Raw genomic sequence first — 12,971 nt, 5'->3', positions numbered from 1 at the left:
CACATCATCGCTGAGGTCCTACCATGAGAGAGTGTCTGTTGGCCGACAGCAGGCCCGCCCCGTACCCGCTGCTCAGAGCACCCATGGCGCCGTTGTGCGTGTGCGCAGCCCCGATGAGGTTGTGCATGTCGCTGTGGCCGCTGGTCATACCCGTCGATGGTCCCACTGCGTGGCTCCGCAGCACGTGGATGGCATCGTCCAGGCGCTCCAGACGGTCCTCAATGCGACTTTGCTGCAGAGCAACAGACAGAAATGAGAAGCCTGCTGCAGGTTTTGGGTGAAAACGCATCGGGATCACGCAGAATATGAACTTATTGGACGGGTTTTTGCCTAATTATCAAACAGTTGGTGTATTCCTTCTCCAAAGCCTGATACTGGACATCTTACTGAGGTTTTATTTGGGCCCCAGCAGACACCGTCTAAAGCTAAAACTACAGAGTCTGGCAGTGAAAAAGTACGGATAAAAACAGTTCTGTTTTCGTGGACGTTTGACCTGCACAGGAGGAGTACCAGCATCGAGCTTTTGGTCTTTAAAAGGCCTGGAGCGACACTGCAGTGCATTTAGACTTTGAGCAGGCCTTTCAAAACAGAGTCGAACACACTAACAGTAGACATGTTTGGCCAAAACTTTCAGGAGAAGAACCTCAGCGGTGGAAACATTTTTGTTTGGGGTTGCTTAGCTACCTCAAGGATGGATCATCTTCTCCCAACCTCTACCACAGAAGCACAGACACTCAACTCCGAGCAAAGCAACACAACCTGCAGAACTTTGCAGAAAAACACTGCATTTATCTGCTTTCTTCTCTAAATTTCAGACATCTAAAGTGTCAGTTCACCCAAACGCAAGCCAAGAGCTGCTAGTTTCACGTCATTGTTTAAAGGGTTTTTATTTGTGAAACTTCTGCCAGTGAATAGAAAAAAAAGGTGTTTGTATAATGATTAGAGCTACAATGTAGATCCTAAAATCTTGGCAAAGAAAAGTAATATATAATATATAAAACGTCTTGTATGTAGTTTAGCATTAGCTTAGCGTACCAGAGAGTGCAGTGGAGCCTCGTAGTTTGGCGACGATGCTCCCTGTCCGCCATTCCTCGACCAGACGGCTGAACTGGCAGCTTGGAGAGAGCAGAGAAGAAGACATTATCAGGACAGGAGGTCAAGAGCAGATTAAAGTGAGGACAGCACAAAGAAATGCAGGGAAGGTCCAAGTGTATTAAAGGCTTTTTCTGCTTTCGTTTAGCTCAAACTGACTTCCTCCATCTGCACAGGCTCTTTGATAGATGCAGTGCATGCTGGGATAGAAACCTCCCGCATCGAGCCCCTCGTGACCCTGTGGAAAATGGTGAGATATCTGTGTGCATTGGAGCCAAGTCTCATTTGTTTGTTATGCTGAAAAAAGAGGCCGCTCGGTGCAACCGGCAGACAAAACGTCTTTACACACGAGGACACTCCCGGATCCACTCGGACATAATAGACGGAGAGATGAAGAACAAGCGCAGCCATATCTCATCGCAGAAATGCTAATATCAAGCTTTTGTCTTGGAAAAGGTACAAGTGGTTGATTAGCATGGGCCCTCTGCAGAGTAAACAAGCTTTTTGTCTGTTAGCCGCTGCTTTTGTGCTGCTCATCACTCTGAAGGGTTACGTCTGAATTGACAGGTCTCATTAGCAGGTAGGCAGCGACTTGTGTGAATTTACATTAATTTGAGGCTGTGAGATGACAGGCTGGTGTGTGAAGCCCTTACAATAGACTGAAGATGAGCAATAAGATAGGAAGGGTGGCAGTTAGCAAGCTAACAGCTGAAATGTTTGCTAGGTAGCACTAGCGGCAGTCCTAGCGAACCACAGTAGCTGTCACTGCAGTTTTCTTCTAATCTCGTGCCCCTGACATTGTGTTCTCATGAATGTATTGAACATCAATTTTAAGATAAACTTAAGTCAGTTTTTAAGAGAAACTCTCCTCGAGCTTGTTAGCTTGTTAGCTGTGAGCTAGCATTGATTTATTTTCCAGCAATAAGCTCCGAATGTTTTGCAGGCCTTGACTGCGCCACACCAAATGCTTTTTAACTGATTTATTTCTCCTGTTTGACTAAATGTCTCCATGCAAACACAGAATTTCCCACAAATGTGGAAATAATTAGGGCCAGTAGATGGCGATAAAGTCCCCATTAATGTTAAAAAATATGAGAGAAAAACATTTTCAGCTGATTCTCCTTTGGAAGAAACTTCAGAAGCAGCAAAACCGAAAGATATTTATCCTGTAAAGCAATTTGGCCTTTAAATGTGCTATAAAAATAAAGCTGACATAGCCGCCATCTCCATGTTAGAGTGGACCAAAGTTTTCTGGATGACTTCATGCTAACACCGAGCAAAGCGGGCTGACATCTTCAGTTAGTGAGCTAAGCTAGCTTCCTCCATTTTGGGCCCTGTTGCATTGAACTGGAGGCTGCAGCATGAGATTGGCACCTTTTTTCATTTAAATGACAGCTGCTTAGCGTCTGCAGTCCAGAAAGCAGGGAGCGTGGATGAAACTCCTGCCAGCTGGGTCTGCCGACTTCCTGTTTGCTCAATACACACAAGTGTGATAAAAGAAGACCCTCAAGTTGTTTGGATGGACGCTTTTTCTGCAACTGTATCTGGAATTTCCTTCTAAGGCCAGAGTGCGTCATGTGATCAGCGTGAAAGGAGTTTTAAAGTGGTTTGTCCTCTACGTTAGGGAAGGAAACTACAGCAGGAAGCTACTGTAGTTTAATCTAACAGCTGGCAAAAAGCTTTTTAAGTCTCCCAAATTCCAGAGGTTATGTTGGGTGGATATTCGGATGTTTTTGCATTATTCTGGAAGCTGTACAGACAGGAAAAGCCCTCCAATCTCCAGGTTCATTATCCACCTCTCCTCTTACTTCCTCTGTTTTCATTCCACCTTAGATCTCCTCCTCTTTCCTCTCGCTGCCCTCATCGCTGATCTCTTCCTTCTAACTCTGATCTCATCTCATTAGCGCGTTTCCTTTTTTTATTGTCTTTCCTTTTTGTCTCAAAGTCCTTTCTCTCCCCTCTCCTTTATTCATATTACATGCTGATTTCCATATGCTAATTAATGAATAATCACCTGGGTACATTCATGTGCAAATACAAATATAAGTATTAAACAGCAGCGTAAATTATTCCGAGTCCAACGCTGTAAAACACCCTCACAGAATTAGCCTTGGATATCAATTTGCATGTAGTTTGCTCTAATAGGCTTCATTTCTAATTTGTAAAAAGTGGAGTAACTCTGACACAATGATAAACACCAATTAAGGTTTAGCAGGCAATATCCGAGGCAGCTATAATGATGATGAGGAGGAGGAAGAGGGGAGAGGGCTTGTGTTTGCAGAGCCGGTAGGTTTGTGAACGATTTGTTGAAGTGGTGCTCGTAATTAAAGCTATCAGTCACGAGGCGCGGCGCAGAAATATCAAACGGTGTGTGTAGCAGCGACAATTAGAGACAAATTCAACACAACTATTATTAAGAAAAGTCATTTTTCACTTTAAGGAGCGGCTACAGCTTACAGCATCCGCAGAGAGGACGAGTAGGTGGTGGAAATAAGAGGAAGAGGGGAGTGGAGAGGACCGTTATTCTCTTAATGTCTTTCTATACGAAGAGATAAAAAGAAATAATGATAAAAATCCTTTTTAATCTTCAAAGACCAGGTTTAAAAGCCCGTTATATTCCATCTCTTTAGTTATTTTCTTCTTCTTCTTCCCAGAGCTGCATTTGTCAACTAAAAAAAAGTCAAAGTCAGGTCATCATGTCCAGTCTCATGTCAAAAAAACCTCCTTTTAAATGTTTGAAAATTATTATAAACTGTATTTCCATTAAGGCTGGGCACATTAACGCGTTATTTTTGCATTAACTAATGAATTAATTAGTTAATGATAAATAATAAAAACTGTTTTTATTATTTATTCATTTTATTGTAAACGTCTGTTATTCACCAGCTTTTATTTTGAAAGGGTCCATCGTGAACGAGCCTAGTATGTTGCTTCCTGCTGCGGCGCTCACAGGAAACAGCCAGAAAAGAAAAGAATGGCGGATGATGCGGGCTAAACAAACGGGCTAAACAAATGGGCTAAACAAAACAGAAGGTTACGTAACTCTTAGTTGGCCTCTTTCATTTAATTTCTTCCAGACGGTGCAGTCGACAGAGCTATTTGTTAGCACTGCAACGTTGAATTGTCTCATAAATAAAAGTGCGTTATATGCTACTTTTGAATTAATTATTGGATTCTGCGTATAACAATGCGATTAATCGTGATTAATCAAAAAAAGTCATGCGATTAATTGTGATTAATCACAGAAAATCATGCGATTAATCGTGATTAATCACAGAAAGTCGTGCGATTAATCGTGATTAATCACAGAAAATCATGCGATTAATCGTGATTAATCACAGAAAGTCGTGCGATTAATCGTGATTAATCACAGAAAATCATGCGATTAATCGTGATTAATACAGAAAATCATGCGATTAATCGTGATTAATCACAGAAAGTCGTGCGATTAACGCGATTAAAGAATTTAATATTGCCCAGCCCTAATTTCCATTCATGTTGACGACTCACTGCACCTAATTCCTATTTTCTAAAGTATAAAGAAAAGAAGTCTTTTTGCACTGAAGGGCTCTGCTGGTATTTAGCTCATGTCCTACGTTAAGCTGTGTATCTGTGGGCAGAAACCCTCGGGCAGAGGGTGTGTAGGCAGCAGCCAATGACTCGGTGTGAAGACTAAAGACATCGTGACAAGTTCAAATCACGAACATGGATTATCACCTAAAATCCACAGATGCAGCAGCTTATTGGTGTTAATCATGCAAATGGAACCTGAAAGTTCCGATTTCCAACAAATGCTGCAAGAAGTTGGACTTCTTAGTGCAGTTTAACCCAAAGGGCAGCGCACACGGCTAACCGGGGGCTCACACCAAAGGCGTTGTGAGCTTCAAGAGTTGAGAAAGGCTCAACTTTATGCAAATGAGCAGTGACGCTACGACAGCCAATCAGAGCCGATCTGGATTCCGAAGGCGGGAAAAAAGGCGAAAAAAAGGTGGAAAAAAGCAGAAAACGGCAGAGCGCAAACACAAAGAAACACAAAGAAGGCCCAGAGTACGATCCATGGTGAAAGAGGGAACCGATGTATGGATGGATTATTATATATATCTGCTAGTTGCTATACATATAAGCCCCGCCCCTTTTGGCCGCTTCCGGCGGCAGAAGAAGTACAAGCGGCGGGTTGTGAGCGTCGTGAGCGGCTTTTGGTGTGAGCCCCCGGTTAAGCTAAAGCTAATTCTGTGATTCTTGAGTCTGAGGGTGAAAATTAAACGATTTCGAGTTTCAACTTACAACTTTCAGGTCTAAGAAATGCGGTCATTTCAAGCGAGAGCGAGCCCGTTCACCTCAGGTCACCGGAGAGAGTTTGAGTCAAATCTCATGTCTCAAGTCAAACCGTCAAGTCAAGAGTCACTTTAGGAAAGTCTGAGTCAAGTCTCGGGCCAGTTGAAACAAGACCGGGCCCACAGGTCTCAGTTCAGTCAGTCGGCTCTGCTTCCTCCTTCTGTGAGCATCAGCTCTGCGATGGCGTGCGCTCACGGCGCCGTGCGTGTCACCTGCTCACCTGTGAGGGAGGGCGGCGAGCCGACCGGGGTCGAGGGATTGGACGAGAAGCTGTTGTTCGTGTGATCTGGAGAGTAGATCTGGGGGAAAAAAAAGGACAGTCAAGAGTGGCAAATTAAAGTCAACACTGAAAAAGACTTGAGTAGAAATGAGTGGATCAGAGAATGAGTGCATGTGAGTGTGCATGTGAGTGTGCATGTGTGTGTGCATGTGAGTGTGCCGTAGTTACCGATGCAAGTGCTTTCCCTAAGGCGTCTCCTGTTTGAGAGCTGCTGGCTGCTGCGCTCTGTGCTCGGTTAGCTGTGACACACACAGGGGAAAAGAGGGATGTATTCTTGTAAATAAGGATGTTGTTAACTACATGTTTAATTATTCAGCCCATCCGTTCCACACCTAAACCGGCAAAACATGTTCATTAAAACTGGGAATTACAGCCTCGGTCTGGAAACAGCGGCAGAATCGGCTGTTGTCGTCCACCTGGAAGTTCAACTCCCTGGAATTGTGAATGAATTCGTGATCATTTTGACTTGTTTACTCACTTGACTTGTAAAAAACGAGGGTTTCTTGCTTTTTTTAATGCACTTTCTACAGCTAACTTAATTCTGTTGGTGCCAAAGTCTCAAGTCTGATGACTTTTCCAAAGAACTGTTCGTATTTACTGCTTCGAACTGGATAACGTGACAAAGCTGATATAACAGCTTCCTCCTCAGCTGTGTTACTTCAAAGCACAACAATGTTAAGGTAGTTTCCAAGTGGAGCAAATTATCCAATCAGAGCTCAGCGAGGCTGAATTCACTTATAACTCTGTTCTCCAAAGTGATTCACTCCTTTAAATGGTGCTTTATTCGAAAAATGTGACAAGAACAAGGAACAAGGAACGGACTTTGATGAAAATCCATTCAGGTTTTTAACCGTGTGACAGCATGGATACAACTAAATGTGTTTCACACACTTGACGAGCACTGAGGCCAAAGAGGAAGGAAGTGACCTCACAAGAACAGATGAGCGCCCACACACACACACATGCACAGTCTGACATGCTCCCAGCTCATCTCTCCTGATAGCGAATCCCAGATGGAAAGTTTATGCTCGCACACACACACGCAAAAACACATCCTTTCACGGCAAATGAATCCATTACGGAGATTGGCAGGACCGGACTCCTTTAAGCTGTTAGAGAGACGAGAGACAGACAGGTGGAGAGACAGACAGGAAGCAGCATATGCTTTGGGGTTAAAGCCTCGCGTCTCACTCATGCCACACCACTGGCCTAGTAAACCATCCCAGGGATTACTGCTCCACGCAAACACACAAACTGGGATCCTCGCTCGGTGCATAATTGAGAACATGTGCAGGAGAAAATCTTTTTGATAAACTGGAGCTTACAGCCACAACAGAGGAGAGCACTCAGAGGATAAAACTGATTTTTTGTTTGTCTTTTTGTGTGCATCAATCGCTGCTTCTGAGAAATAAATCCCATTTGAACTGATCAAATCATTATGAAATCAGTATTTTGTTGGTTTTTCCAGTTTCTCGGTGGATGAGCATCTGTTTTACAGCTGGAAACATCTGTGCGGACTGGGATGAATCTGATCACTAGATTTCTAAGATCAGCCATCACAGATCCCTTAATGGATTTAAAGGAGCGCTACCTGACGCCGACATGTTCTGTACAGCCAAGGGCGTAACCGTGGTTTAGAGCAGGGGTCGGGAACCTATGGCTCGCCAGCCAGGTGTGGCTCTTTTGATGACTGCATCTGGTTCGCAGATAAAAGTAAATATTCTCACTGGTTTTAATCCATCCATCGATTTTTCATGTCCTGTTCAGGGCTGCAGGAGCAATTGTCCATTATTTTAACTGGATGATACTGGACTACGTTGGCAGCGTAAAACAGGTAAACACCCCCTTTTGAATCAGTCTGCTCGCTCATTAGCTCAAAGCTAACCCTTCGACGAAGAAAAAAAGATGAGGAGTATCGTACATTTCAGGCCCCCGAATGGACTGAAGAATTCGCCTTTGTGGAGATAGCAAATTCTGCGGTGTGTCTAATTTGCAAAGACAAAATTACATCGATGAAACGGTCGAATGTAAAGCGGCACTTCGACACGCGCCATGCTACCTTTGCATCAAAAAACCCGGCAGGAGACAGCAGAAAGAAAGCGTGCCAAGAGCTACTGAGCAGGGTACAAGCTAGAGCTACTGAGCAGGGTACAAGCTAGAGCTACTGAACAGGGTACAAGCTAGAGCTACTGAGCAGGGTACAAGCTAGAGCTACTGAGCAGGGTACAAGCTAGAGCTACTGAGCAGGGTACAAGCTAGAGCTACTGAGCAGGGTACAAGCTAGAGCTACTGAGCAGGGTACAAGCTAGAGCTACTGAGCAGGGTACAAGCTAGAGCTACTGAGCAGGGTACAAGCTAGAGCTACTGAGCAGGGTACAAGCTAGAGCTACTGAGCAGGGTACAAGCTAGAGCTACTGAGCAGGGTACAAGCTAGAGCTACAGAGCAGGGTACAAGCAGCCAGCAGCAACCCGGCGAGGTGGCTATAATTCTGCTAGCTTAGCTGGATCTTTAGCAATAGTGAGGAACGGAAAACCATTCACAGATGGCGAGTATGCTAATAAATAATATGCTAATATAATATGCTAATAAATTCAGAGGCTTATTATACTGACATTTAGTTGAATTCACTTTTAAAATATATCATATGGCTCTCATTGAAATAAATTTCCAAATTTTTTGCTTTCATGGCTCTCTTAGTCAAAAAGGTTCCCGACCCATGGTTTAGACATTGGGGGGGTCCAAGAAAAACAAAATTGTTGAGTGCATTATCTACAATTCTTTATTTATATATGAAAAATTGGACATTTAGAACATAGTTTAGAGGACTACATTGACCATGTAAGTTCACATCTAAAGGAATAGTGTAATTTCTCCGAGACAGTGACTGCCCCCCCACTTTGTTTTGGTTAGCTGCTTACTGTTTACTGACCTTAAACACACCTACCAATTACAATTATGCTCTTCCAGTAGTTCTGTAGCAAATAGGACAGCTTCCAATGGAAAACGACCAAATACCCAAAGCATGTTTATGGAAATATTTTAATAAGGACAACTAATGATGTAACAAATTACAGACTTTTCCTTTAACAAAAAATGTGCCGAGGACTTTTAAGTCCAGGTTCATTTCTATTGTGTCAATGTCTCAAAATGTGCATTAACAATGAAAAGTCTAATAGTCTAATGTTATTTTTGTTTTAAGTTGTTTTATTTTGAAAGGGGGCGGAAGTTTATTTTGTTGATTCTGTGTTGGATTTCCTGTTCTGGAACAATCTGCTCTGTCAAAAGTAGAAGTCCAACGTAAAGATAAGGAGAGCCGCTGCTGAGACGGCGGCGCAGCCGTTACGTTCCCATGGTAACACACGCATGCGCGCCCGGTGGGTCACTGTCATTGACTGGAGTGTTAGCATCAACAACGGCGACCGCGGCGCAGCCGTTACCACGGTAACACACGGAAATAAATTGAAAATAAATAAGACATAACAAGAGACCGATCCCTTGACAGGGTTCATAAAAGGAGAACATGCATTTTACATATTTTCTTCTGTATATTGGGGGGGACAGGTTGGTATTTTCTCAATATTGGGGGGGGACACGACCCCCCCAAAGAATGCGTGGTTACGCCATAGTGTACATCCCTCGCTGGCATCAGCTGTACCCGACACGAATCCGCATCTAAACCCGAGTGTGGCAGAAAAGAACAAACTGTAAACACTTTCCGTCCGTGTTTAAGTGTTCATGTGTGTCACATGCTTTCATTTAAACAACAGCACCATGTTTTTTATTAGCTTCATCTTGTGTTTACACTCATCTGCTCTGGATTGTGTGTGTGTGTGTGTGTGAGACATATTGTGGAATGTTGGAGATGATTTCCCAAGAAAACAAACTTTCAATGTGTTTCTTATTGCTCTACTATTTGCTCTATGGGACTCAAAGCAAGCGGTCCACATGGCCTGCTGTGTGTGTGTGTGAGAGGTTGTGTGTAAGTGATGTTAAGGTTGAGTCAAGTGTTCCTCTGAGTTTGCTCAGATTGTGTTTTTGCCTGTCCAGGACAAAGACGTTCTGTTTCTAAGAGCTTTAAACCATCTGAGTTTGATCTCCGATGGCCCTAAATAAAAATGCTAACCAAACAAGCTAACTGTTCCAATTAAATGTCAAAAATAATGAGAGTGAGAAAGTGGAACATAATTTCCTTTCTTCTTTTGGCAGGAAATGATACCGCTGCTCATTTCTGGACACAAACAGTCCAGAAACATGGATTATTCAAACCATGTGGACTGATAATAAGGTGAAAACCTAGCGTTTACCTTCTCTGAGCAGCCGCCTGCTATACCTGGCAATCTAACAGAAGGTGGTGGATTCCCACCAAAGCTTCAGCTCAAATATGAAAAACATCAGATTTATCAGGGAGGATGAGGAGATCTTAGCCCTCTGATCGACTGGAGCTCCGTAAAATGATGGCTTCTGGTGGTGGTCTCTTCTTCTGCCAGGATTTAGTGACACTGTCTGGCGACTCATCTGTCCAACCTGTTCATCTCAACAAGCCAAGTCCTAATATCTGATTAACAGTAGTGGAAAAGTTAAACTGCATCTGTGAATTCTTTCAGCTTCAAAACCAAAGCACAGCAGCAAGTGTGTCCAAATCATCACCAATCAACATGTAACAGAAATAAAGGAATCACAATTTAAGTTTTACATACAGCAGAGCTTTTAAATGTTTTTAAATAAATGCCTGTTGGGCCAAAAGTCCTTTAGTTTCACTCAAACTGTGAAGTTAAGCTGCGAGTCTTTAAGGTCACCTGAATCAGGAAGTCAGAGGTCTGAGGCTGAATGTTTTCACCTTAAAGGGTGACGTCAAGTCGGGTGGTCAAGTCAAAGTAAGTTCCAGGTCCAGTCTGAAGTCTGAAGTCTGAAGTCTGAAGTCTACAGCTCTGAGATCAGTTAACAGAAGAAAAAAATAACCCAACAAGAGCAGCTTCGGACTGAGTTAAATGCTATCATCAGGGCGCTAACATGCTCACGATGACAGTGTGAACATGCATGGACTGTAATCCAGTGCTAACACTGTTAGCATCCTAGCTACGACTGTTTAGCGATCTTAGCTAAGACGCTAAGAGCACCAAACACAAAGGTGATTTTAAGCTAATCCTAAAGTATTAACCGATAAAGAAATTCACGGTGAGATGAAAAGCTGTAGCTTCTTTAAAGTGATTATGAAGCAGAGGTAAAATAACACATTTTACTAAAAGTGTCGAAATGGTTGCTAGGTAGCAACTGCATTGCATGGCGGAGGAATAGGAGCTAAAACAGCAGACTGGAACAGTGATCTTTGCTTTCTATACGCATCTCACCCATGGCGGTGTCTGTGCCGTTGGTGGGGGCCGTACAGGAGGCGGTGCTGTAGTGATTGGCTCCGCCCCCACTGCCCCCCCCTCTGTGGAAACTGGACATGGGGGGAAGGCTGGAGTTGATATCTGCAGACGAGTGTGAAGGGTAGCTCTGCAGAGAGATGGGAGATGGAAGTTAGAAATGAACAGGAGAGAGACATGGAGACTGGTAACTGGACAGTTATTCAGGGTATTTTTGGAGAGTTATCATCCAATGACAGATTTACAGCTCTGCATACGAGCGGAATTTAGAAATGTGTGTCTTGTGTCCAGATGTGGAAACGTGCACAACCATGTGTGAGCGTACACACAATTAAGCACATTCAGCCAACTGAGAGGAAGTGGAACGACGCAGCATGTTAAATGCCTTCAATAAATCAGTGAAAACTGACAGATGCAACCGATGGTTTGGACATAAAGTTGCAGGAATAACACAAAACAAAACTTTTTGGGTCCCGAAACAGACCCCAGTGCTTGGATACATTGTGAGTGACACCTCGGCTCACCAGTCTGTCGTGAGGGTGAATCCCGCAGTAGGAGGAGCTCTGGGAGGGGCCGTGGGCCGAGTTCCCGCCCCCCAGCATGCTGCCGTGGTAACCCTGCTGGCTCATGCTGCTACTGCTGCTGCTCCAGGGATCACCGCTGTGGTGACCATCTGACGGGCGCACACAGAAAAAACCACGGCTGAGAGACACATCGTTATTCAAAAATAACTTCTATATCATCCATAACAGGCTCCAGTCTCTTTCATTTATGGGATGGTGCTTGAATACCTGTGTAAGTGTGCATTTCAAGTCTACTTTGAGTGTTTCAGAGTGATGTGTGGCTGAGAAAATGAATGAAAAAGTGTTGCGTTCAGGGTCATCCGTTCAGGCCGATGTGGTGTGAAGCTGTGTCACATCTGTTGGAAGTTGGCCCACATCCATACCACTGAAGTAATATGACTACTACAACTTCCTTCCATCTCATTTCATCACCACGAGCGACTCCTGCCATTATTCAAGAGCGTTTGACAAGAAAATTAACCTGCATTTTCCTACAAAGGCAGAAAACGTCATTTATTCTTCCTCTACATATAAATACGAGCTCCAGCTGTAGGAGGAGAATATGTGCTGTGAATCAGTAACAAGGTGAAGTTTTCTCTCTGCTGTCAGACCTTCCTGTGACTCAGTGCACACTTACAGTTCAGTAATGTGACCCACTTTGTGCAGTAACCTGATTTCAGAGAGCACCCATGGAAATGGGACACCTGGTTCCCTTCTTCAGCTTAAGAAATAAAGAAGAACTCGGATAACGCAGACGTCTGCCGGACAAACACGATTCCTGCGACTATTCTGAGATTATTCAGTGTATTTAACATGATGAATGTAGGTGAAAGACACTGAGAGGTGCGTGGGGGGGGGGTAAATATGAGCTTTTAAACAGTAAAATTTTGTTTTTTTACCTTCATCTGGTCTGAACACACAGAAGTAAAAGACATAAAGTTCCTCAAAGCTAAGCTGCAGAGGAGTCTTACACAGAGACTCTCTATGCCACATATGTCAAAGTCCGGTCCTGGAGGGCCGCTGTCCTGCAGGTTTTAGACGTTTCCCTGCTTCAACACACCTGATTCAGATCAAATGGATCTCTTTGAAAGATTGTTAAGTTCTGCTAATGATGCATCGATCTGATTCAGGTGCGTTGAAGCAGGGAAACGTCTAAAACCTGCCGGACAGCGGCCCTCAGGGACCGGAGTTTGACATCCCTGCTCTATGCTGGCCTCAGTGAAGCATTTACGCCGTTGTGCATCCGGTGGTCGAATCACCAGACAAACGCCATGAAGTCCCGGGCCACACTGACCCTTTGGGATGCCTCGTATTCCGCACTCGTTTAAGCACCT

The 12,971-nt window shown here is 43.9% G+C and overlaps 1 protein-coding gene across 5 annotated transcripts in view; it reads right to left on the bottom strand.

The window, feature by feature from the left end:
* The window catches only part of tcf4 (transcription factor 4), a 236,508-nt gene that overhangs the window by 27,708 nt on the left and 195,829 nt on the right, over nt 1-12,971 (bottom strand). For 4 of the 5 annotated variants that reach the window (XM_072372628.1, XM_072372627.1, XM_072372631.1 and 1 more), the window contains 6 exons: nt 11,599-11,747; nt 11,057-11,204; nt 5,876-5,946; nt 5,648-5,726; nt 1,036-1,115; nt 23-232 (listed from right to left, as the gene is read on the bottom strand). In XM_072372628.1, the coding sequence (XP_072228729.1) occupies nt 23-232; nt 1,036-1,115; nt 5,648-5,726; nt 5,876-5,946; nt 11,057-11,204; nt 11,599-11,747 (737 nt within the window). The remainder of the gene's footprint in view (nt 1-22; nt 233-1,035; nt 1,116-5,647; nt 5,727-5,875; nt 5,947-11,056; nt 11,205-11,598; nt 11,748-12,971) is intronic. The other variant, XM_072372629.1, reaches the window with a different exon arrangement.

The sequence above is a fragment of the Leuresthes tenuis genome, unplaced genomic scaffold, assembly GCF_036924035.1.
Source record: "Leuresthes tenuis unplaced genomic scaffold, fLeuTen1.0.hap1 SCAF_19, whole genome shotgun sequence".
Classification (NCBI taxonomy): domain Eukaryota; kingdom Metazoa; phylum Chordata; class Actinopteri; order Atheriniformes; family Atherinopsidae; genus Leuresthes; species Leuresthes tenuis.
This window is presented reverse-complemented; position numbering and strand designations above follow the sequence as displayed.